Source organism: Bactrocera tryoni, chromosome 1 (assembly GCF_016617805.1).
Source record: "Bactrocera tryoni isolate S06 chromosome 1, CSIRO_BtryS06_freeze2, whole genome shotgun sequence".
Lineage (NCBI taxonomy): Eukaryota > Metazoa > Arthropoda > Insecta > Diptera > Tephritidae > Bactrocera > Bactrocera tryoni.
In genome coordinates, this window is record NC_052499.1 from 87,979,571 (window position 1) to 88,007,218 (window position 27,648).

Genomic DNA, 27,648 nt, shown 5'->3' on the forward strand with positions numbered 1-27,648 from the left:
TTACAAACGGATGACGCCGTGCGTGAGCGTGTGGCCAAAAACTAAACGTGGAAATTTGGAAATTGGTGGAAATCTGTTCAGCGTTTAAGTATGTGGTTGTAAAAAATTTAGAATTTTCTTTTGTCACGTGCTGGCAACAATCAATGGCCGAGTCAGCAGGACGTCAGCGTCAGCCGAAACATTCAGCATTGCAATGCATGAGCGCGACGGCAGCGAGCAGCGGTTGCTGTCGGACATGTCGAGTGGGGGGGCGGGGCATACTTATGCCAGTCGTGCGGAAGTGTAAGCGCAGCAAGACTCCGCACAACGCGCTCGCCAGCGTTCGTTCAAAACGCGCAAAACGTCAAATGAAGTGTGAATAAAAAAGTTTTTGAATTAAACTTTTGTCATTTCATGGAATTTATGTCGGAATTTGTTCGATTTGAGATGCGAAATTCAAATTTCCGTTCAACAAATGAAGTTTTTGCTGTGCCTTTTTGTTTTATTTTTTATATCTCTTCACAAAACACTCCATTCGTTGTGTGTATGTATGTGCGTGCGAAGACCAAAAATGCAAATGTGTATTTTATGGTAACGGTTTTTATACACATACTTACATATATGTATGGTAGAATAAACATTTCTACGTGATGGAGGAATAGATTAGCGCAAATTAGAGAAAAATTAAGCAACAATGTGTTTCATATCCTTATTATTGAAATCCGTATCACTTTCCTAATATTTCCTTAATTCTAAATGTTTATAACCTCAACTCCGTTTCTGTAAAAAGTTTAACATTGTGTTTATTAATATATAATATATACATATGTGCATATGTATTCGCAATTAAAATGCCATGTATGAAATTTTAAGTCCATACAACAAAGCAAGACCTTACCACATAGCTCGTTGTCGTCTTGCTGTCTTAAAAGTGACACGTAACAAAAAATCTTGTAATTAATTTTATTTACTGTTGTTGATGATATAAATTTTTCATTTTTCTTTGAATTATGTACTTAAGCCATTTAATCCCTTATCCCCCAACAATCGCTGAATCTCCCCCACTAACAGCGCTTCCTCTTCGCTTTCAAGCCGATGCCAGCGCAAGGGTTTGACAGTCTCAAGAGACATCAACCACAATAACAATAAGAAAACATAAACGCAAACCAAAACCATTCAACAGCTTAAGTAAAGAAGTATTTTTCAAACAAATGCAACGGAAGCGAGAAAAACGCGTCAAAAACTGCAAAAGCAAATACATATATGTGGTAACTTGTGGAAGAGCGCATTAGTTTCCAACTAGTCTGGTTTAGTACCATTTCTTATAATTTCGCAACTAAAGGTTTAACTCGAAAAACAACTTGTGGCATAGCTCGTACTATTATACGTACTTTAGTAGATAGAAACGAGTGATTTATGACCTCTTTAAAGGCAACGGGATTAAGATTCAAAAATCGAATAATTTTTAAACGTTACTTTAATAATTTGTATTTGAATGGATTTTAGGTATTGAATTTATACATGGTGACTGTATTTTATATCTTATTGGGATAACCTTGAGCTCCTGCAGCGAATTTCGTTTTATATCTTCGATCGACTGAAAACGAGTTCCACGAAGCTGCAATTTCAGTTTGGGGAACGAGATCGGGTGAACACAGGGGAGTACGGTGATTGATTTTTGACTTTAAATTCGGGTACAATCGTACTGTTTTTGAAAAAAAATCAGCTTTATGGGGATGAGTCGAGCAAGAACGCATTTCATAACCAAAATATCCACCAAAACCCTTAATTTTTATAATATTTTCATCACTTGAAGAGGTCGTCCAGAACAAGCCATGTCTTCAACGATCTCTCGACCCTCTAAAAACTATAGTGCTTGGGACTGAAAATTAACTAGTCCGAAAAGTACCACGCTTTCACTGTAAAAAAAAATAATAAGAAATATTTAACTTCAAAAAAAAATAAAAGCTATAATTTTACTTGAGTTTGCTAGTTGCCAGCAACCTTGCGCTTCCACCGATAAAGATATGCCGCAGACGAGTTGAGCTTAATATTAATACTAGTTATTTGGTAATTTACAACTAGTTCATTTCACTTCTGGGATGGGGTTATACGAAAGCAGTATTTGAGCATCCTCTGATATGATTTATGTTTTTATTCGTGTTTGTTTATGAGTAAATACGTGGGGCAACCCGTTAACCTCATTATAGCGAAGGGTTAATGAGCACACACACATACACATGCACAACTGACTTAACTGTTTGTATGAGTATATGCCAGTGAAGTAATTGAAAAAGTGCACAATTCTTAAGCTAATTAACACTGCGAGTTCAAGAGCCTTAAAAGAACGCAACTCAGCACCCACGCAAGCGGATGGGGGACATGACCTTTTTGCAGCAATTCACGCTTCTTGAGAAGAACACATAAAAGGGTGTTTAATTTTTCTGCGCTTCGTTGACAAGTGTTTTAACAATTTATCATATTTTTTGTGAGGCCCCTGCCATTTAAGCCATTCTTTTCTTAAAATGTTTGCCGCTGACAAGGCCTTTCAAATGTCGACCTCTCACAGTGAAGTCTCATTTTTTGCGTGAAAAGATGGAGCGAGTAATCAATAAATCTTACACTTCAATGCACGTCCCTTTGAAAGTGGCTTCACACAAGAGCGGCGTTCGGGAGTTATGTGCGAATGCAGCAGCGTGGGTGCCCTTGTCCTTCACGCCCAACGCACATTTTTAATTACGGATACCAAGCATTTTGCTGTCATAATTTCTGCTGTAACGGCATATTCTACGCTTTGCGCGGCAAAAAGGAGAGGAAGATTTTTAAATGAAGCCCTAAGGTCACGCTGATCGCCCTTATATAATTTAATTTGGCTGGAGAGCAAACCACACTCTGCACTTGCTTTAGTATGGTCACAAGCCAGTTTCAATATAATCAACAGATGTCGCTGCGTTGATGTCGTATCAAATATCAAAGTATGTAGACGGACAGCCTCTTTTTAATTTTGGCTGACATTTTCGAATATGACCCCAGATACCAGTAGCGACAGGGCAATTCTCAAAATCATAAATTTGGCGAAAGTAAAAATGTGAAACTATTTAAAGTTCACATTTTGGTTGTTGGTGAGCAAAATTGCTGTCGTTTGTATAAACGAATGAAATCTCAGGTAATCTTCTTAGTGAATTTTTGCCAAACAAAAGGACAAAACCGAATAAAATGAAATTTGTATGTAATTAACGAAATTGCTAAAAGTGCCAGAGAAAATACCCAACTGTCTAAAAGTAATAAATAACAACAACACGCGCAGTAGCAACTTCATCTAGCTTACATGCACGGCGAATAACTTTGTGCGCCAATGCACTATCTTCCGAAGCACACACACATACACAAGCGGGCAGGCAGGCAAGGCTGAACCGTATTAGAGTTGCCTAAGTTACAAACTGTCACGCAAACTTCGAATGCACAATGTTTATGTATACACCAGAGGCGTTGATAGCACGATACAGTACTTAGGCCGCTGCCAAGGCAAACTTGACAAGCCGCTCGTGAAAGAGCATTGCGACCGACTCAAACCATGTAGCTGGCATTTCCAAATAGATAAATACTTGAGTTCGTTAGGTAAAAGTATTGTAACAAGGATGTTGGCTGGTCGACAGCCATGCACTCGGTAATATACATACATACATACCTACTCATACACACTCGCATGCATGCATGTGTGTGTGTGGGAATACGAGCAAATTTCATTAACAAAATTGCAATTTAATACACAAAAATGGAGAAGCATACAAACGCATGCATCACACATGCTTAATGCTGATGTTAGTGCGAAAAATATTTCAAAGCCGTAGCATAAACTTAGGCGTGCAACCAAAATACATCAAATGACAGTTTTTAATGCATTTACTTGTATTAAGACTTAAAATATTCAAAAGGACTACTCGAAACTGACAAGATAAACTTGGTAGCAGTTTCCAACAAACAAAAATATGCAAAAATAGTATTTTCTTTGCGCTGCGAAATGTTGTCAAATTGAATTATATTTTTGCATTTATGAAATTTTCATGAACTGATTTTTATTTTCAATAAAGTTTATATAAATTCTACCAGAACAAAAACAAAGTTGTTTTAGTCATGCCTATTATGCAAAAGGTATGGTAACCAAATCGCGTGGAGGCTTTTGAAGATTTGGGTCATGGCCCAAAAGGAAAAAGTAAGGCTGAGTGCTCTGTGCATTTGCAAACTTTCTTCTTTTTTGATGGAAGTGACGCGCTTTACATCGTTTCAAACTAACTAGACATCGCTTAAGACCTCTTATATTTCCAGCTGATCAAATAATCGAAGACCCAGACTGACTAAAGAAAAACCATCACGCATTTTCACGTATTTTTATACATATTTTTAATAACGCCTTAAATATAAGGTCCTTCCTTGTGCCGCCAGTATGACGGCGCAAGCCTTTTGAATGGGATCTATGTCTGCATAACGTTTTCCTTTCATGGGAAAATGCATTTTTCAAAAATCAAAAATGGTCAAATAACACTGATCAACAAATTTGTAATTTTTTTGTCACATGAAAATTTATATAAAATTTTTAATATTCTAGGGCCACCAAATAATGATATATCAATGAAAAAAATGTACACATCATGTTTTCTTGCGACATCAAAACATATATTTTCGTAAAAAGTACAAAATTCAGCCACACTTACAGAATTATTTCCTAATATCTAATAGATACTTATGATTTTCTTGAATATTTGACTTCCAATAGGTCCCTTTTAAGCCTCCAACAATAGTCTGCTAACATTTCTGGACTTCATTTCCCTTGATAACGCTTCTCCATTAAGGAAATGTCTTGCTGGAACCTCTCACCTTGTTCGTCACTCACAGCACCCAAATTTGCCGGAAAGAAATCCAGATGAGAGTCCAGCATATGTATTTTCAAGGACATATTACACCCCAAAGCTTTAAATGATATCATAAGTTCATTTATTAAATCTTTGTTTTTTCCGCTTTATGGTTACCTAGACAATTTTGAACAACATTCACAAAACATTTCCAGGCGAGTTTTTCCTGATCATTCAGTTTTTCTTCAAAGCTCTTATCCTTCATCAATTGCCGTATTTGTAGGCCAACAAATATTCCCTCTTTGATTTTGTATATGAGGTCAGAAATGAATATGTAGCTGTCACAAGAAAACTGGATGTAATAGAAACAAAACTGTTATATATTTTTAATGAGGGTACACCAACATAAATAAAAATCATAACAAAGTTCATGTGACAAAAACAGTGTTTACCAGTGTAATCGGTCACAAGCGTCGAATCGAATGTTGGATTCTGAGCAATTTTTGGGTCGTCAGTCAATTTGTGCGGAACAAACCGGGCACACACCTTTCGTAAGCCGAAATGTTCCATCAAAATGGGATAAATCGATGATTCGGAGATGTTCAATTTCATTTCCATGAATTTCAATTATGATTTCGCCTGATTTTTGATGAATTCACGCACAATTTCAATGAAATTTCTGGTGATCACGCATTTTGATTGGCCCACATGTTGATCGTCATTTATGTCCTCACGACCACTTTAAAAACGTTGAAACCACCCGTGCACACTGCTATGGGATAGGCAATCCTAATACAGTTTTACCAATTTTAAAACAAAATTGAATGTTGGCTCTTTGTTCGAAGCTCATTTTCGCACCGAACACACACATATACTGATGCTTAAAACGAAATAACTTCAATTCCAATCGATGAAGTGTCATGCAATTCTCACTGGGCAATCGATAAAGATAGCAGATATAGATGGCGCCACCAGGGGCGCTAGATTCCTGTTTACTTTGGAACGCGCCTTGTAGTTTAGCGAATTATGAGACAGCGGCTGCGCTGGATAGGTCATGTTGTCCGAATGGATGAAAACACTCCAGTTGTGAGGGTATAAGAGAAGAATATTTACTAAGTTGGAAAGACCAAGTGAAGAAGGACCTGTCTGCTCTTGGAATCTCGGCTATAACCGTGTAAGCGATGTCTACGCCAACAAAGATGAAAGAAAAAGAATTGACAATATGACCAACCAATGCATGCTGTTTAAATGGACCAATCCGAGTCAAATTTGATCAGTTACGATATAGTATGTATGTAGTTCAAATTAAGTGTAGATTAGATGGGACGCTTTCATCGTTACTCGTGTGCCAATAAGTTCTTCTCTCCTCGAAATGAACAATCATCTTCTAAGGAGGGCCAATAAAGTAGGGAGCGAGTTCATGAGTATATAGTATATTATATAAGCCAATATATTTGAAATGCAAATCAAAGATAACCGTTAAACGTATTAAAGATACTTATTCTATTTTCACTGATGAGTAAGAAGCGGGCGCACACACATAAAACTAGATTTTCATCTCGATACGTTTCTAGTGTGCAAGCCAGTAAAAATTGTATACACGCACACGCTCCCATAAACATAAAAGTGCATATGTGTTATGGCAGTGCTTACGGGCTTAAGTGCATTTGCGCTCATTAAAAGCAACTTTCCCATTATAATGTGGCGAAAGCAAAAACAATATAAATGGCTCTATATAAAAAGTACTTAAGTAAAATATTTACTAGTTGAGTAAATGTGTGCTCATTCCAGAAGATGCAAAGTGCTTCGCAGGATAAATGTAAATAACACATAATAGTAAAGGGTGCTTTTAGGCGCGAAAGCGTATAGGTGTATTTTCATATGAAAACAATACCAGTTAAAAACGCGAAATGAACAAACGTTTTTTCTGCCGCCGCTATCACTTAAAGTCACACACACACACGCACATGATTGTGCAAATATGCGCTTGTGTAATCCCATGTCCCGAAACAAGCATTATTACATTGTGCGCTGATAAGCAATGAAAAACGCGCCCATTTATGCGCTTGTGTGTGTGTGTAGAGTGTGGAGTGTGGAGTGTCTATATGTTTGCGTATTTATGAATCTTGCCGCAGCCAACAACGACAACTGGCACTGACTTTGCTGTGACTTTTCCGCTTGCCGCAAGCAGTTTTTCCAGATTTCGCTTTCTTGGCAGCGCGGCGAGCATGTACGTTGCTTTGTGCGCTTGATGCGCTCACGATTAAGTATAAGTATGCATATTGCATACCATGCGCCACTGTGTATGCGAGCGTGAGCGTGTGTTCAAGTGGCTGCTCAAGCATGGCAGCAACTACAATGGAGCACTTCGAGTGCTAAGTGCAGCGTCGAATCTTTCCTCCTGCTGCCTGACAACGCTCCGCGCACTCTTGCAAGTCACGCGCCAACTTTCTGCTGCCTTTTCCTACCGGCGCGCTACCGCTCAGCCGGCGCGCACGCACATACATATGTACAGCGCACTGATTTGTCTAGCACTCATATGCCAGCGCGTAACTACAATGCGCCCTTGCAGGTGCGGCGCCTATTGTGCGCGCAGCAAACTTTCTCATCCAGCGAAGGAAAGAAGAAGTGAAGGCACACAATGGTAATAACTTTACGATGACGATGTGCAAGCAAACAGACACCAGAATTTGTTGTCATTGTAGGAATAGTAATAAAATGGCATAAACAATGGTTGTTTCCCTTCACAAACGCGCACACTGTTAACTGTTAGCGCAATATGCAGCGCATAGAAAGCACTCTTTCGCTTAATGCATACATTTATCGCAGCGTCGCCGTTGCGCATGTGTGTGTGTGTGCATGTGCTCGTAAGCGCCTAGATAGGTGCGAATAAGAATTATCGCAAACGTTGGCAAGAAAATGGTGCCAAACTTGCTTTCCTACACACTTTTTTGGCTTTCTTCGAGGGTGCGGGGCCTGCTGGCATGGCTGACAATGGCAACACAAAGTTGCTCATTTGAATTTCTGCTCACACAAGTGTTTTGTTTGCACCTGTGGGTGAATGAGAATGTACAAATTCGGATTATTGCGCGGATATGTCTATGCTCCCTCCTTTATATCCTTGCTTCGTGCGCTGAATAGAGTGGAATTCCAGAAAGGGTTCACATGGTATTAAAACTAAAATTTACTGATGGACGCTTTATTTTGTATTGACTGTTTTCTCATTGCATTTCGTTGGTTGAACTCGGTGTAGATTACTTTAGTTATATACCGTGTTTATTGCATGATTTACAAATTTTTTAAAACCTCATGGTCTCATCTGTAAAAAGTCAGTAATTCTCCGTTCAGTAGCAATCATCTTTTAATACTTTATTTGAAATAGTATTGAAAGTGTAGTTGTGGTTTTCTTAGATATATAAATTCCGCTTCTTGGTTTCTCTTTTTTGAAAAATTATTTTTTGTTGTGAAAAAGGTGTTTTCTAAAGCCTAAGATAATGGGATTTAAATCAATGCATTCTAGGCATTACAACATAGATCACGTAACTTAATCCTTATCTAGTGGCGGTTATATCAGTTATTTGGGTATTGGTTAGGTTACGATAGGTTAAGTTAAATTGTCGATTCTAATAGGATTCTTACTTGGACAGCTTACAACGCCAGTCAGTTGGGATACCTAGAACTCCTATAAACTTGATCATATAGACCATAAAAATACAAATTTGTTGAGGCGGCCAATGCCAGTTTCGGGTATGTCACCACAATGTTTCAGCATAAGTCAGCAATGGACAATGGAGTAAAAAGAGCCTAGCAGTTTCTACTTCACCTTCTTCCACAATTTGCGTCCGTCTCGATTTTTAACCTTTCAGTATGAATGTCCAGTAAGAGCTCCTATGGTGGCGGACAGGTCAGAAAGATCTCGCAGTACCACAGGAGCGGGTCGTCAATCAACGCCTGTTAACCGCACGCAAGTTCATCGGCTCAATGCTAGATGACAACGGAGAACCAATTCGTTCTTATTTTGCCCTATGCCCCTTCTTTCTAGCTCATCGGCTATGCAGTTTCCAATGATTTCGCTACCGAAACGAGTCTGATGACGAAGTAGCTTCATTATATTTCTAGTGATATTAAGCTTAAGAGAGAGCACCTTAGAGAAGCCTTCCCTTTAACCTTGTTTCCCAGCTTTGACTTCTTCCTGAAAAAGCTCACTCTTCCCCTCCAGCGACTTCTCCCCCTCCACATATCTCTCGTCGGCTTCTGAGCGCAGAACAGCCACCAGGAGTAGCCTCTGTGACGCACTGATTCAAATTTTCAGTGATGCAATTAAAGGAGGAGGGAATTTCAGCGCGACCCTGTTCGGTCCTTTTCATACACCCAACTTCTCTGAGCCTTAGAACGGTTTTCTCAACAATCCACCTCGCATTTCAGGTGCTATGTTTAGAATGACATTAAGCCCTTAAGTGCCACGAAGGTACGAGCCTTCGAAGACTCTACCTCCTGGTAAAAAAACCATTTGAGTTTAATTTGGTATTTGGGCATTCTTCCACCAAAAAACTCATCCACCCATCTCAATTGGTACATCAAGCTACACACTGCAAATGGGAGAAAATCAATCTTCTAGCCAAATTTTGAATATACCTTTTGTAGCATATACAAACTAAAGCGTTATTATACCCTGAACAGGGTATATTAAGTTTGTCACGAAGTTTGTAGAAGGAAGCGTCGGAGACCCTATAAAGTATGTACATATATATATAAATGATCAGTATGTCGAGCTGAGTCGATTTAGCCATGTCCGTCTATCTGTCCGTATCTCTGTATATATGTATACGAACTAGTCCCTCAGTTTTTAAGATATCGTTTTGAAATTTTGCAGACGTCATTTTCTCTTCAAGAAGCTGCTCATTTGTCGGAACTGCCGATATCAGAGCAATATAACATATAGCTGCCATATAAACTGAACGACCGGAATCAAGTTCGTGTATGGAAAACTTTCACATTTGACGTGGTATCTTCACGAAATTTGGCATGGATTACTGTTAAAGGTAACAATATAATCTCCAAAAAATTGTTCAGAACGGATTACTATAGCATATAGCTTCCATACAAACTGAACACATAGTTACTAACAGAAATGCACCTGTGAAGGGTATTTAGCTTCGGTGCAACCGAAGTTTACGTTTTTTCTTGTTTTAATTCAGTATTGCCCCTCTATAGTTTACATTGAACGCTGAGCCCTTGGTTGAAGAACAAATGTTAACCAAGGGAAATTCTACACAATTCTCAATCGCCGGAATATCGAACGTGACAACTTACAAATTGGGTGTAACCAAATGATTTTCCAGCGAAAAATTAGAAGCAACTGCAAAGCCAAAAACACATTTGTGTCATCATCCACGACTGCAGGGAAATATTTGTGCAAACGACAGCGCTAACTTGGGACAGGGGACTGTGATATAGCTCCAAGGCGAATTCTTAAAAAGCTTACACCACACTCCCTATATGTATGTGGGTGTGCGCGGCAAGCAACACGAAACAACGCCACCGGAATTCAATGAGCGTAAGTATTTCACATTTGACCCACATGGGATATGTGGTATGTGCTTGCGGTATGTGGATACACGAATCGGTAGCCGATCGTAAGGCGGTGCAGTGTGAGAAAAAGCGCGCATATAGTATGAGGACTATAAGATAAAGTATGAGTTGTGAAAAAATTACGTGCCGTTGCGCGCATGCTCACCCGCGCCAGCCCACGGGTGCCGGCACAGCGCTAGCGGTATTTGTGCAGGTCAGGAAGTTGAAACAATGCAACAGTAGTATCAGCAATGAAATGCTTTTCAACGCGCTCTTTTAAATTGTGTGATTTATGATGCAGCAGTTGGAGCGTGAACGACTATGCCAACCGTAAAATATTGCGCGTGTGTGTGTGTGCGCAAAGAATGTAAGAATGATTTCTTAATTTTCGGCGAAAGCAGCAAGGAAAATGAAAAGTACTGCGTGCAGCCCCGCTTCGCTCCCATCGAAATTAAAAATAGTAATAATAATAAATAAGAGAAAATTTAAGCCACCACATGCAGAAAAGGAATCGAATGGCCGGGATGGTGTGTGTGGATCGGTTGAGCGGTGGCGCTGCTGCCTGGAATGATATCATTCGTTCGTTGCCGTGTTGGCGGTGGAGATGGCGTTGCAAGCTGGCGGTTGCGAGCCATTAATTTCGACTGAAGTTTTGAGCGAAAGTTAAGTGGCAGTGAAGCTGCAAAGGCAACTGTGAAAAATTTACCCAAAAGTATACACATAATTTTCGGTGTTCTAGGGAAGGAAATTAACTCCCGCAGCTTGCTACACCGAAATACTCGCATGCTGGGTACTTGCTTTTTTATACGCGTGCATTGCCATGAAAAAATTGCATCAATGCCACACGTAATGGTGCAGCAAATCAACAAATTTATTGTGTTTTTATACGTAAGTACTTAATAAATGGAAAATGAGAAGTGCGATTTATTCCGCCAACAATGGAGGTGGAGCGAGTTGTGCGAATGCAGTAAAAGCATATATTATTTTATTTCATTGGCTGTAGTCTAGAAAGGAATTGGAATCGGTGTTCAATAAATTATAAAACTCACAATATTCATAAAAAGGTTATATATTAGCTGACTGTGCTTGGCTTTTGGTAGCTTTTCAACCATTTTTTGGATTCCATTTGTTCTATGAGCATATCATCACTGATACTACAAGTATCATGTATGAATGAGTGAAATGTGAGAGAACTTTTGTGTCAGCGAATGAACGGTTTACTTACGTATATCTTATTATATAGCTGATTCCACATTATATTAACATGCATTCTGAATCAAATAAGTAAGTACTAAGATAGTATACTTGACTGCACTGACTTGAGATGCAGTAACATTTGCTCACTCTTTGGTGGTGTAAAATGTAAATATGTAACTTTGACAGTCTTAGAGAAGGGTGAGCTTGCATTTACACGAAACGACAACCAAATCTCCCGCGTTTTGTTCCAAAACCTTTTCAGCCTTAACTTTCTTTCAATGATCTCTGTTTAGTGAGTGGAGGTCTATCTCTTTCTCTGCTTCCCCGACGGGTATTGCGTCGAATACTTTCAGAGCTGGAATGTTTTCGTCCATATGTACGACATGACCTGATCAGCACAGCCGCTGAACTAGGTCATTGTCGTCTTATGTCCCATACAGCTCATCGTTCCATCGAATGCCATATTCGCAGTGGCCAACGCGCAAAGGACCATAAATCTTTCGCAGAACCTTTCTCTCGAAAACTCGACTCATCAGAAGTTGTCATCGTCCATGCCTCTGCACCATATAGCAGGACGGGACTAATGATTGACTTATAGAGTTTGGTTTTTGTTCGTCGAGAGAGGACTTTACTTCTCAATTGCCTACTCAGTCCAAAGTAGCACCTGTAGGCAAGAGTTATTCTGCATTGGATTTCGATTTGAATAGACGAAATTTTGTACAATTTCGAAGTTATGACTGTCAACAGTGACATCGTGATTGACAGGAGCTATTTCGTCTTGCTCTCGTTCACTGCCAGACCCATTTGATTTGCTTCCCTATCCCCCAGTGAGAGCAGAACCAACAGCGCAATAAATATCATAAGCAAACACCAGCAGCTGAATACTCTTATAGAAGATTGAACTGCTCAATTATAATCTGCAGTTCTAGTTATTTTCTTCAGCAGCAGATTGAAAAAGTCGTACGATAGGTAGTCACCTTGTCTGAAAAAGGGGTTGCTCCCGATCCTGATGGAGCTTTTGACATTGCTCCCCGTCAGTTTACACAGCCGTATTAGTTTTGCGGGGATACCAAATTCAGACATCGGGGCATAACGGCAACTCTTTTTCGTGCGGTTAAAAGTAGCTTTGAAAGTAACGAAAAGGTGGTGTGCGTCGATTCTCTTTTCACGGGACTTTTCCAAAATTTGGCGGTCGGCTGTTGATTTTCCAAGTCTAAAGCCACACTAATAAGGTCCAATCAGTTTGTTGACGGTGGGCTTTAATCTTTCACACAATACGCTTGGTAGAACCTTATACGCGATGGTGAGGAGGCTTATCCCACGGTAGTTGACGCAGATTGTGGGTTCTCCCTTTTTGTGGATTGGGAAGAGCACACTTAAATTGTAATCATTGCGCATACTTTCGAACAAAGAAGCTGATGCATGATCCTTATCATTTCTTCGCCGCCGTGTTTAAATAGCTTGGCCGGCAATCCGTCGGCTCTCTCCGCTTTGTTGCTCTTCAGACGGGTAATTGCTATTCGAACTTCTTTATGTTATGCTTTCACTGCCATTCAACAGGCTGGAGAAGTGTTTGCTCCATAATTTGAGTATGCTCTGGGGATTCTACAAGAGTATGCTACGGTCTTGAAACCTTCTGTTAGTCGCCGCAGATTTTCGCAGAATTTTCGAGCATTGTCCCTGTCGGCCAGCTTGCCAAGCACTTCATACTCACGCATTTCGGCCTCTCTTGGTCTGTCTGCAAAAGCGTCTCGCTTCCCTCTCCAAATCTCAGTATCTATCCTACCCCGCACGTGTTGTGGTCGATCATAACGATGCTAGGTAGGCAGTCTGTTTTCAATCTGGTACGACACGACTCTTCTTTTTCCAAAAACCAATGGTCGCAGCTGTACGTAAGGAGCTTAAAATGCCGTCCCACAGTTCCCTTATATCAAGTTGTTGACGGGTGCTCTCAGAGAGCACTTTACTCTTTCAATATATTGGGTGCCGTTTGAAGCGTCCAAACCGGAACACTGTACTGTTTTCGATATAGCTGTCACTAGGATTGTACCAAAAGCAAAAAATCTATTCATAACGTTTTCAATTTATGTACCATTTAAAAAAGAACATGTTTCACGGCTTCAAAAAATTTAAAGAACATTGTCCTAAATGCTAATGTAGATCCGACTGATAGTTCAGGAGATACAGTTGCGCGTTCGAGGTCAGCTATATAGTCGCTTAGCTTAGTCGTTTTTCTCAAAACTGTTCTATAAGTCGGTTGTCTAAATTTCCCGCGAGCTACTCAACCGATCTTAATGAAATTTTACACAGGTCATTAAGGTCAATTCCAACTACAAAACCTTAAGAAACTTTTATCAAAATTTGCATTTTTTTAAACTCTGCCAAAAATGCAATTTTAACTTTTTTTATTTTTCCATCGTCCAAAACCTAGTTTATTACTTAGTCTTTACTTAAACAGTACTTTTCTTTATACTTTTGATGATCCTCTAAGAATAATGATTATTAATTAGCAACAATGAAGGCTCACTTAAAGTTTAAGGTACTTGATGAATATTTTATAACAATAAACACATCCAAAAGTCAAAAATGTTACCCACTGAACAGTTGGTCCAAATTTTAATCTACCCGACTACTTCTATAGGATTTAGTAAAAAGCACTTGCATAACTCTCGTAAATGTAAAGCCCTGAAAATGCGAGCTAATTCGCGTTCATCCTTTGTGAAGTACCAACAGCGAACAGTAGATTAGCACTGCAAAAATTTAGTACATGCATATTTTGAAATGTAGAAGTAAGTATGCAATGTTGCGTAACCATGGCTACATACACAAATAATTATTATGACCATAGTCCTAATTGTCATAATCCTCGCACGAAAAATGCCCAGCGTGAGGGAAATTGTAAACTTAATGTTGCACGTAATTTAGAAAATGCCACAAGCCCAATAACAAAAAACAAGTAAGGTTGAAGTAAGTTCGGCTGCGGCCGAATAGTGTGAACTCAAGGTGAACAAGGTGCAAGCAGAAAAGTTGTGGAAATATTTTTCGGCCACTGTAAAATTCTATTATCGAACATATTCCGTCAGAATCAGACGTTCTTTATTTGGCGAAAGTGCCAATGTATTTTATTTCTACTTTAAAATCAGTCTAACTAACAGAACTTGTCAAGACGGTAGAGGACGATATCACTTATTTTGTTTACCTAAATATGGGCGGTGATATGCTCCACATGTAATCCTTATTTTCATTAGGTGAAAAAACTAATTTACTCTGTGCAGCATGCCTCGAGGGTACAACAATTCCGGCTGGTCAACTGCCTAGCAAATTGCTGCTAAGACGAAGTCTATAAGCAGCGAATGAGCTGGAAAACAGCTGGTGGCATACCTATAAGTGGTTATGGTGTCGGCCGTGTCTGAAGCTGACGCGGCTCTCATTGTTGCTGTTTGGTCTCTCTGTTTCATTTGCCTATGGCTGTACGCAAATGATTAACGAGCAACATGCTAATAAAATGTACAACAAAACAACAGCAGCAGCAACAACAAGAGCGCAAGTAAATTTCTTGTTGCCGTGTAATATACATTACTTTGAAGCTTCAATGGCATTTTGTTAGTGTAATTATTTTTGCGCTACATTAGCGTAAGATTAAAATAGATGACAGCAACCACTAGCCAAGGCCACGAAAATACAGTGTAACAAGTCAGAGCTCCAAGAACCTCGAATATATTTAGTTTATTTTGGATTTCCTGTCAGGATTTTCGTGGGTGCCACATAAGGGTTGTGTAACGTGTGTGAAACTGCTATTAGGTTGGGCTAAACAGGAAGCCCACATAGTGCCGAACTGCATATACTAAAGCCTTCATATCGATGAAATCGAGGCAAAAATTAAATAACGAATAGTTGTACGTTCATAAAACGGCAACCGATAAAGGATAAGAGCTTTGAAGAAAACTTAATGATGACTAAACACTCGCCTGTATATGTTTTGTGAACGTTGTCCAAAACTTTCAAGAAACATAAACCGAAAAATTAGAAGAACTTCATAAACAAATCTATAATTTAATATAAAGTGTAATATGCCCTTAAAACTACATATGCTGGAACCACGACAGGATTATATTCCTGTCATAACATTTCCTGAAGCGAAGAAATGGAAGCATATTTTTGTTGGAAACTTATTTTAAAAAATATACTACAAAAAAATATATCGGAGTAGTCCCCCTTGGCCCCAATAACGTTGTGCTAACGTCTTTTCCACTCCTCGAAACTGGTTAAAGTCGATTTCCGGAATAGCATTCAATGCCTTCAATTAACTCAAAACGGTTTCCCCGGAGCGGTAGTTTGAGTTTGCTGAATAGCCAGAAGTCACACGAAGCTAAATCCGACGAATACGGTTGTTGATGCACGATATTGATTGAAAATTTGCCGAAAAACTCACGAAGAAATAGTGCAGTATGCGATGGGTACATCAGGAAAAACAAAAAGTTGACTGCCCATAATTTCGAATAGCTTCAGCGCAAACAGCGCATAACACTCTAATAGTATGCCTTGTTAACAGTTTGTCTGCTCGGAAAGAATTCGGAGTGCACCATTAATTTCAATAATCGAGGAAAACGTTATCAACATAACCTTGGGTTTGACTAGTTTTTTCCAGCTTCGACTCACCTTTGTCGCGATATTCGGCCGATTGATCGTCTGTTTCCGGGTCGTAAGCATAGATGAAGACTCAGTAATTATTTTTGAGCTAATGCCGCTTTCATTTAGGCCCAAATGATATTTCAAAATGGTTTTTATTGATCCTTCCGATATTCCAACGATGCCAGTAAGATCTCTGAGTGTTAATCCTCGATTCTCAACCACAAATTCCTTTATTTTATTGACGTCTTGATCATCAGTTGATGTTGTTGGCCAACCTCGTCAACGCGTTCTCGAACCTCTTCTAATAATTTCTACCAATCAAAAATACTTGCTCTCCACAAATAACTAGCACCGAAGACCTTTTCCAACATTCTGAACGTTTCGGCTACAGAAATTTGATTCCGTACACAAAATTTAGAGGAACTGCTTTGTTGAATAATTGCACTCATCGTAAAAATCGCCGAATTCACTTTATGTACTTCAGAAAGATAAGCATATCCTAGACACTGACGACTATTTCGATGTGACTTTTGGTACAGATGTCACTGACAGTCATACCAAACTAGAAAGAAAGAAAAATATTTCGACGAATAGGTTTTCGCGCGAAATATAAATTAAAAAGTCTTACTATTTTTTGCCCACAGTATACATATTAAGCAATAATTTCTCCAAATATAGCCGATGTTTGTACTTTTTAAGAAAGTAAATAATAAGCAATTTTTTGTTTCCTATTAATGTTTAGTGGCTTTAGCCTTTCAAATCCACAAATGCTTCACTGTATAAACTTCACGCGAGATACCATAATACCTCAGCGTCGCTGAAGCTGGTTTAAGTTACTGGATATTTTCTGCTAGGTATACGTAGATATAAAGGGACTTCCAATACAGATCCAATATTTCAAAAAGGAATCTCTTTTAAAATGTATAAAGAAATATTATTGATATGTAAGGTTACAATGTGTAACAGGGGAAAATTAGTTTTGATTTACAAAAAGTAACCGTGATGAAATTTCCATAATTCAGTGGAATATGATTACGGGATGTTGCCTTTGGAGAACCCTGTACTTGTTGCTCCTGTATTTTTGCTAACATTAAGCAATTTATGCTGGCATAACACTAGCTCTCCCGCCCACCCCATAAGGCTGGTCATGAATTTTATGGTCAGATTACGTCCAAGTGTCAACGCGCCCAGTCAAAACAAGAAGCAGACAAAGGAATGGACAGCATCCAAGCGACCATACGTATATACAAAAACAACAAATGGTTGTCAAAAGTGAAAAATATGAAAACAGTTGGAGGAGAAACATTGAAGATGAAAGCAGACACGCGTAAATTAAGGTGGAGTCAATTTTTTTAACCTTTGTGCAATCAATTATAAAGTGTGATGAGTTGAAGGAAATTGAAATGATCTACGGCATGCATTTGCCCAATGTTAAAGCAAAACTTAGAGCAATATTCTTTACAAGTACTACAAAGTGATTTAAGTGGTTGTTGAATGAGCAAAACATGAAGAAGGGGACATTTTCCGCTTAAAAATGGCCAAACTCAAAAATAAGATTGCAATTTTCTTGGTTAACATTATGTTCGTTAATGCATAATCACTTCACTTTATCCGCAATCACGTACGTTGGGAGTTGCGTAAAAAGAAAGCGCAAACATCTTGAGGGAAAATTCTTAAGTTCCACCTGAAGTGTCCTCGAGCAGCACTGAACTGCTTCAATGCTCGTACTTTGCTTCATTCATATATTATCATTCCCTCTTCGCAGCCCTTTGCAGTATGACCACTGAGATTGACCACAACTCTAGTTTGTTCTATGCTTCCTGCTTTCATTTCTATGAGCGTTTAAGGTGAAGCGAGCGAAAAATCGGAATTTTCAATGGAAATCACGCAACTTGTGAAAAAATCATTGAGAAACTATTAAGAAGCGATAACGAGCGCAATTCATTTTCAATCCATCGTCATGCCAGCGCCACTCAGCTGCAAAAGAAGAAAACGGAAAACATTTGGACTTGACTCCCACATACCTGATCACCAGCGCAAACACTAAGCTGCAACAATGCATAAAAGTGCTGCTTACTTGCTTCAATGCGCCGCAGCTTTCTCTCATAAGCAGCCGCTAAACTAAAGCAATGGTCCCCTACAGCAGAAGGAATATTCAAAATTTGAAACGAAGTTTCATTGCACGCATAGAAATCTTCGACAAAAAGCGAAGTGCAGGCGGAACGTTGCAATTTGTTAGCATAAATAATTGTCAGCGAGTATTTCTTCCATCACGTCCTTCTGCCTTGTGGGATTTGGCAAACGCAATAAAGCACTTGATTTACCTCGTATCTACATGTTAGAAAATTTTCAAAAGCCAATCTCTATTATTTAATATATACAAAGGTATGTACGCTCTAAAGTTCCAAAAGCCCGAAGAACATGATGCACTGTGTCTACATATGTATGTAAAATCAATCAGTATTTAAAGCGAAGTCTAAAATAAATAACAAGGATCAGTGGGTTACTCTATCTGATCATTGCGAATGCGAAATCCACCCGGATCAATTAATGTTCCTTAAATATTTGCTCCTCCGAATAAATCTAGAAATGTTCTCTTTTACCACAAAACTTCTAATTTGGCCCAGACTAGTACATTTTAACTGGAGGATGGAGCCATGTGTAGAAGTTCACCCATGTGAGGCCAGAAACGATTCTTTTACATATGGCTCAAGCAGCTCACGACTTCCGGTCTTAGACCAAGTATTCTCTGGGTAGCCAAAGAACATCCGCTTGAAGGCGAATCAAAGTGAGAAGAACGGGGGCAAGTCGAAATATCTCCTATCATTAAACAAATAGTCGTGGCATTCCCGACTTGGCTCCCACGTCACAGTTGGAAGTCATAACTTCGAGGTCATAGAGGTCTATCTTGGAACCAGCATTAACACTAACAAGAACGTCAGCCTCGAAATCCAACGCAGAATAACTCTTTCCAATAGATGCTACTTCGGACAGTCAATCATCATCTCCGTCCTGCTATATCTTGCAGAGGCATGAACGATGACAACATCTGATGTGTCGGCTTTACGAGCTTTAGAGAAAAAGTTTATAGATTTAAACAATTTTATTATGTTGGACGCTCTTTTTAAATGATCTGCACTCGTTCTGTCACGCCCACAAAATGGCGGAAACCGAAAACCTATAAAGTGTCATAACTAAGCCATAAATAAAGATATTAAAGTGAAATTTCGCACAAAGGATCGCATTAGGCAGGGGCATATTTGGACGCATTTTCTTTGGAAAAGTGGGCGTAGCCCCGCCCCCTACTAAGTTTTTTGTACATATCTTGGAAACTACTATAGCTATGACAACCAAACTCTACAGAGTCGTTTTTTTTCAGGCACTTCCATATACAGTTCAAAAATGGAAGAAATCGGATAATAACCACGCCCACCTCCCATACAAAGGTTATGTTGAAAATCACTAAAAGTGCGTTAACCGACTAACCAAAATCGTCAGAAACACTAAATTTGAAGGAAGAAATGACAGAAGGAAACTGCAATCAGGCTTTTTTTAAAAATTGAAAATAGGCGTGGCCTCGCCCACTTATGGACCAAAAACCATATCTCAGGAACTACTAGACCGATTTCAATGAAATTCGGTGTATAATATTTTCTTAACACTCTGATAACATGTACGAAATATGGGTGAAATCGGTTCACAAGCACGCCTTCTTCCAATATAACGCTATTTTGAATTCCATCTGATGCCTTCTCTGTATAATATATACATTAGGAACCAATGATGATAGCGGAATAAAACTTTACAAAAATACGATATTTGAAAAATATGTAAATGACGTATAATGAAATCTCGATTATCACTTTATCATGCGAGAATATAAAATGTTCGGTGACACCCGAACATAGCCTTTCCTTACTTGTTTTAAATAACTCCGGTCGCTCGTGCTTTATGGCTTGAAAATGATCTTATATGTTGCCCACCGTATTGAGACTAGTAAGAACTTTGTCTGTTAACACAAGGAAAGTTATTGCTTTCAATGGCGAACGGAAAACATGTTGTTTATCGACTATTGTAGATTATTCTTAATAACAATTTTCAAATTAAGTAATTTACGTTTAGTTCGTCCCGACAATTTTAAGGCCACAGTATGTGCTCTTACTGCCATTGATAATATGCATTACAGTGAGCAACCACCAGATGACGCCATCATGCAAAATCAAAAGTTAAATACCATCTAAGATAACAACCGTTCGATATCGCTTATGGGAAATATATCAACCACCTATAATTAGAGCAGAGAACGTTTATAATTATTGTTATAAACGTTCTATGATTATAGCTTAACTAATTCTGGGATAAATAGTGAAGTGACCAACCATTAATTCTAGGAACGGATTTAACTGCGCGTTTAAATTGATGCCTAACTTCAGCTAAATAAAAAGAGCGCCACCTATGTGCAGAGTTTTTAATGAAGACGGTTAACGATAGCTGCTCTCACGCGGGAAATAGTGCAAGCTAAAAGGAACACTAATATGCGCAAATCTTTCACTTCCGTGATTTTCCCAAGGAAAATTACCTTCTATCTACATTTAACACGAGCATTCAAACTGTGCGAAAATCAGTTGGCTCTCTATGGAGCATTTTGTTAAACTTACCGAAACCTGTAAAGCAACCCATATCAAAACCAATAACCAAAGTCGCATCGGCATTTTCAAATAAGAATTAATTTCTTTATTATTCTATTCATTGCATTATCATTTCATTGTAGTAGAGCAGAATACTGGGGTCTGCGCTCGAGTTTTGCAAGTTCCATACATAATTCAATAAGTTCTGTATATATTTGCTTAATGCTCCATTATCTCTAAACTGCCTTATACATGATACGTCTGTATATATGTATGTATATATAATAATATTTATATTTTATCTACTCCTTTATCTTTATCACAAATAATTTAAGCATTTTTACAGAGGACTCTTATTCTTTTACTATTTTTTACAGTTACTTAACCTCTGTGTTTTCATTTAAATTATTCTTGTGTTTTTGCAAATGTCTATGTACTTGTATGAATTCACCTAATTGTAGTTCTTGTCTTGTAGCATTCCTTTCAAAGTTCGGCTATTACATACTTACATAAATTATTTCTAATAAGTCTAACTGTCTAATTATTCATCTTCTATGCTAGATATTCACTTGAATATATTATATATGGATAGTAATGGATACATACATACATATGTATGTATTTATGTTCTATTGATCATTGTCTCACTTTAAAACTCTGCTTCTAAACCTTTTTACACTAACAATACAATGTCATTTGCTATGCCAACTGTTTTGGTCAGTAAATTTTCTATTTTTTTTATTGTGTATGGGTGTGTGTCCCCTTATAATTACATGCAAGTACGATTACATATGATACATTTACATATTTATACCTAACCTTAAACTCTCGCTAACACTTAAATAGTTAATCATGTATAGTCTAGCATTTACAATAAGTTCGAAATGTACAGCTCGAAATCGATTTTTTTTTTGTTTGTTTTGAAATTTCAATATAATAATGTATCGGTTACTCTTTGTTTTCATAAAATAAGTTAATTAATTAACGGGAAAATAATATAAAAAAAATAAATATATGTATGATATTATATTTAGGATATGAACAGTTACATGGTATTACATGGTATAGATATGTGATAAATAATCTTAGTAATTTAATGATATATTTGGTTGGTTCAGTCAGTGCTTTCAGTTTAAAAAGAGTGGAAGATCATAAGTCTTGAGTTCGCACACAACATTCACAAATGTGTTTATTACGATGTATTGATTCATAAATGTCCTATTGCTAGATAAAATAGTCATATGCCATTCAAGAATTTGTTCTATTGGAAGTGACTTTCAAACGGCGACGAGTCGTCATATGTGGACTTTTGTATATATGGTTCAAATTGCTCGAATATATCTTGATATGTGAAAGTTCTCCTAAAATTAGACGTTTTAAGGTTTTCCTCTTTGCTATTATTGAACACTCAATAAGGTAAATTAAGTTCGCTACAAAGCTTGTAAAACTCAGAATGAAGCGTCGGTGATCGGATAAAATACATACATATATACATAAATGATCAGCATTACGAGGAGAGACGAGCAGATTCTAGCCGCGATCGTCCTTCTGTCAGTTTATACGCGAAACCTGAAGGATTTTTGAGATTTTGGTCGGAAATTTTACACTTTTCTTCCAAAGAAGCTGCTCATTTTCGGAACCGTCAATATCGGACCACTATAGCATATAGCTGCCATACAAACCGACCAATCAAAGTTCTTGTTGGAATATTTTGTAATTGTGAAGGGTATTAAAGTTAACAGGTTATCTTGTTACTAAGAAACTTCAGCTTCTAGTGCTTATCTCATCATAATTTTTTTGATTATTTGAAAATGTAAAGTATTTTTATTCAGTCTGAATTAAAATTAAATAAACTGGTTAATTACACCGTCCAATATTGTAGGGAAGGACTGTAACTCGAAAAACCGCCATTTTGAGTGGTTAACCCATTTGAGGGTTTGCTTAAACAGCTTCTGCTGGAGTATTTCACCAAACTAGCTTACATGGCGCAATTTGCACAGCATTGAACATCTATATATCACAATATACATATGGAAGTATATGATTATTACTTATATATACATATGTATACATGTAAATATATATTCATAAATCATTGCACACGAATATTAAAAAGTTTTCCATTCACTGTCGTCATATTGTCATTTTCCGGCACTTCTATATTCTGCTCATGACAACCCTCACACCTCAGACGCTCTGCTCACGCTTATGGAGAGTGGAAAACTTTTGCGCTGCACTCAACAACTTCCTATCGAGCTTTTATATTGTTATTGTAGCAGAGCTCTTGTAATTGCTATATTACTTTTGTGAAGTTCTTTATTGCGAACTTATTGCCTGGAAATGTTGAGGAAGAGTAATGTAAATTTTCTATACGATCGCCTCACGGGATTAATGTGTGTTTTCACATTTAAAATAACAGTTATCTTATGATAATATTTAGTAGTAGGTGTACCTTGGTGATGGCAACCAAACGGCAGATAAGGCGAAGGCTAAATCTCAACTGTTGAAAATTTAACATTTGGTGCTTTTCGTTGTTATTTTCTGTGCTCAAACGACGGATTGCTTAATGTCAACGCAATAGCTTCGCAATAATTTTTTAGGGTTTGTGGACTTATCTTTGAAATTTTGATATTTTTGTATTTGATTCCGTTGCTGAAAATTTTGGGTAATAGTTAAATAAGGTATTAGTTGAATAAAGTTAATACTCCGTCAAAGGGCTTCACTGTTGCAGCTTTTATGCGACCTCGGATGATTCTTTAGAGATCAAATGTGGAATCCCAGCTAAGAAACTACTCAGCTTTAATGATGATGACAGTCAGCGACTCCGAATTTTTAATGTCTCGCTTAGAGAAGACTATAGTCCGAGAGAATGAAGAATTTCAAAACGGCTGAACATCCCTGCAGGGTGTATTGGCAATGTGCGCATTAGAGAGTTTTCGATTACAACAAAGATAAAAATGCAATTGTATTATAGCCGAAGTGCGCGCGTATTGTAAAAACAGAAAGAAATACATAAAATATTGAACGTGTCCAATATAACTTTCGGAATGATGGTAATGTGTTTTTAAAGTTCTTTTATTGTTGGTATAAAATTTTACTGGAGCCTGCACCCAGCACACCTCATACATACATACCCACTACCTGTTTGCATACCCGCGCCGAGGCAGAGGGGGAAAGACAAACGATTTGACGCATTTTGCAGAGCAATTTCGTAAATCCTTAACTATAGCACACATACACACATATCTACATACACACATATATTCATACGCATATATGCTGGTGTGTTAGTGCTGTATTTCAGTGTGTGTGTGCCTTTATGCAGATGGCGATGGTGGCAACTTTGTGCATATGCATGTGCATGTGTGTGTGTACTCATGACGGTATGATTGCTGCGGTTGTGTTGATAACACTTGGCATTGCTGGCGCACAGCAGAGGAAAAATAATCAACTATATATGTATGTGTACGTGCAGATGTAAATGCTGATTTTCTTGGATTTCCGGGTCAATCGGGCTCGGCTGAGCGCTGGCTGAATTTGCACGCTGCATATTTGAGCGTTTTCAATTTTTCGAATCGAATTGTTCTGTTTATGCACGCTGCGTGGATATGTGAGTTCTTATTGTTGCCTAGTGGACCAAAAGTGGAACTGCTAATATTTATATAAGACAGTCCCTGGCGTCTAAGTTGGATATGTACATACGTCAGTAATGTCGTAAATGAGCTTATGTGTATATGTATGCTTGATATGTTTCACTGTTACGGCAGGAGATTGTAGGAAGTTCGGCAATTCGATATATTTTCAATTACGTAACTGGAAGTATTACTCTTGTTGCATGCAACTTTAAACTTTAACAAAGGTGAATGAAAAATTACATTCATTTTAAACTTGTGAAGAGCGTCGTTTTGGATATTTAAAACTGTAAAACTAGAATGTGTATATTTGCTAGATTTGCTCTGCTTCATTCAGCATTTCCAAGCATTTGCCAGGTTTCCATCCAAGCAATTATATTTATGGAGACTACTGCGGTACTCCATTCTCCAGAACACCACGATCAATATTTACATTTTTAAGGTTTGCTCACAAACACTTGCATTACATTCTCTACATTACCTATAATTACTAGTATATATATATATATATGTATGTACACAGCTCTTAGAAACTAAATTAAAAGTAATTACAATACAAGCAACTGTCAATTTTCTTGTTTTCTCTCATTATGTCTATTTATTTTTGCTAATTTATATCCCATTGCTTTGCACACAATTTTCAGTCGATCCTCAACGAGTTTTGCTACCCCTGCCTGGACCCACACGCACAATTCTTAGGATGCCAAATATACCCAATTTGTTTGATTTTGGGTAAATTAGTGAGTTTGTTGTAATATTAGTTGTTATCGATTACTTTGTCTGGCCACCTCCCAAAGCACGCTACGCGAACGCACCCGTTTGATGACAATGCAAGACTACAATTAAAAGTGGGCTATTGTTACCCAAAATATTTCCATTTGTATTTATATACTGATGTCAATGCCCCGAAACAAAATTAAATTTGTGTTTTATTTGTAGCAGAATATCAGAAATGCTAAAGTCACTCGAAAACTGTCGATAATTTGTAATCAGAGATTTGGGATCGTAACGGCTCTTGTAGTAGTTGACAGTGTTTTCTGGATTATTGTTGCATTGTTTAAAGCATGGCGAGGCACACTCACACCTTCGTGCCGTGCCCTATCTTCGTACTACGGGAGACTTAAACCAAATCTAACTAAAGTGAAGTTGGGTATTTGGTAATGAAATACTGAGACAAACAAAGTTCCAGCTTTTTTTTCCCTTCTCCTTTACTGATAGCCACTTTTAAGCCCACATATAGAAGCCCATAAGACCTTACTTTACAAAGTATTTGGATCAAACATGCATCTTTCTCTTGTGTTGGTGTATAGCTGCATTTGGGTTTCGATGTGGGTGTAGCTTTTCGACAAATTTGTCTATTGCTCCAGACTTTTTTGCTTTGCAAAGCCATTGACAGCGTTCTTCCAAACATTTCATTTCATTTCCACATGTAAACATATCTTAATTTCCAAGAGCGCAAAGTGTGTGTATGCATTTAGGGGTGTCTTACAACTACATGTATCATAATGTATTCTCTATGACTTAAACACAACTCTCGGGACCCGGTAATGTGTCCGTAATAATATGATTTCGATTTGCATTCGTTTTCTGTGTAATCGTTGCTGTTGGTGTAATGCTCGCTGGATGCGAGCTTTGTGATAGCAACGCTCCGTTGCTGTTGCCGCCGCCGCCGACGCCCAGTAAGGAACCTATGCCGAGACCTTTGGGTAGCGTCATGTGCCCACTGCCAACCCCGCTGCCGGCCGACATGCCGGGTGGCAACCCCGTTGCCGCTTTACTTAAACTATAATCGATTAAGCTACTCGCTGCGAGATAATCAGCGATGGATAGTTGCTCATCAGCTGGCAGTGTTGATTGATGTTGCTGCTGCTGTTGTTGTTGTTGTTGTTGCATATGAAGGAGGCTCGAGTGTGTGGCTGCGGAAGATGGGTGAGGCAGTGTGTGATGATTGACGTAGTGCCCATTGCTGAGATTATTCTGCATTAATGATTGCGGTGTGGCGCCACTTGATGGTGCATTATTCATGTTGTTGGTGGCAGTGCCGGCGCTGCCCGCCGAATTGAGCGTACTATTACTGCCGCCATAGTTGAGACCAAGCGGGTCGTATCGTGAGATATCATGTCGATTGAGCGGCAATGCGTCATACAGCAGTGGCTGCTGTGAACTTTGGTAGTTTTTACGGAGGTCAGTGCCCAGTTTTAGCGTGCTCGACTGTGAGGGTGGGCTATTGAGAAGATCGTTTGAGTTTGTGGGATCGCTGTAACCGATGGTGGAGGCGTCCTAAAAATGAAAAGATTAAATGAAATTAGTGGCGTTATTTAATAGATATTATTAAACTTTTTTGTTCGCTAAGATAAAAGCAGATAGCACGAAAGTATTGTCCGTAAGAGCACGAATCAATATGTTTTATGTTTTTGATGGAACTGCGCTACTGTGTAGTGTATAAATCTAGTACTTTGGAATAAATCCTCATTATGTTGGCGATTAGTATTCATGCTAAGCATGCTACTTACATAATCAGTCACTGCATTTGTACTGGCTGTAGTTGTGAAGTTTGATTTACCCCCCGGAACACCGCAATTGCCACTCGCCGCACCGCTGCCGCCGAGGTATAACCCACCAGGTCTGCTGCCGAGCGGCGAGGATGTATCGCTGCCGGTGGCACTCTTTTGTGCATTCAAAATATCCGGTTGTTTTTCGATGCCCTGCTTGAGCGTGTACGCCACGACCAAACGCTGGTGACCCGCCCCCGTCTCAAGTGGCGCGGTCACGGTCACATCCATACCTGTAATATGTTGAACCCGTTAGATGATCGTTAAAATACACGAAAAGTGAATAAAACATTTTAAATATTAAAGTTGTTGAGAACTTTCTTGGCTTTTTTTTCAAATTTTTCGGAAGAAGTTTTTTTTTACCTAAATGCTTGTCTTTGTCGTCGCAGAGGTTACGCCCTCCCTGACATCGTCTCTTGCGTACAGCGATCACCACGACGAAAAGCACAGCGACGCCGACAGTGAAGAGGGTACCAGTGAGCAGAGCAGCAAGGGGTAGTATGGAAGCCATGCGCCCGTCTGAAATAAAGCGAAAATATGTTATTGAAAATTGTTAAAAATACCTTCAATTATTATTAATTTTAAAAACTAATCTCAAATCCTTCGA

At 38.5% G+C, this 27,648-nt stretch overlaps 1 protein-coding gene across 2 annotated transcripts in view; it reads right to left on the bottom strand.

The window, feature by feature from the left end:
* Positions 1-20,934: 20,934 nt before the first annotated feature.
* LOC120770465 overlaps positions 20,935-27,648 on the bottom strand; it is a 205,441-nt gene continuing 198,727 nt past the window's right edge. For both annotated transcript variants that reach the window (XM_040097973.1, XM_040097964.1), the window contains 3 exons: positions 27,405-27,560; positions 27,003-27,274; positions 20,935-26,769 (listed from right to left, as the gene is read on the bottom strand). In XM_040097973.1, coding sequence (XP_039953907.1) covers positions 26,011-26,769; positions 27,003-27,274; positions 27,405-27,560 — 1,187 coding nt within the window. In that variant the 3' untranslated portion in view covers positions 20,935-26,010. The remainder of the gene's footprint in view (positions 26,770-27,002; positions 27,275-27,404; positions 27,561-27,648) is intronic.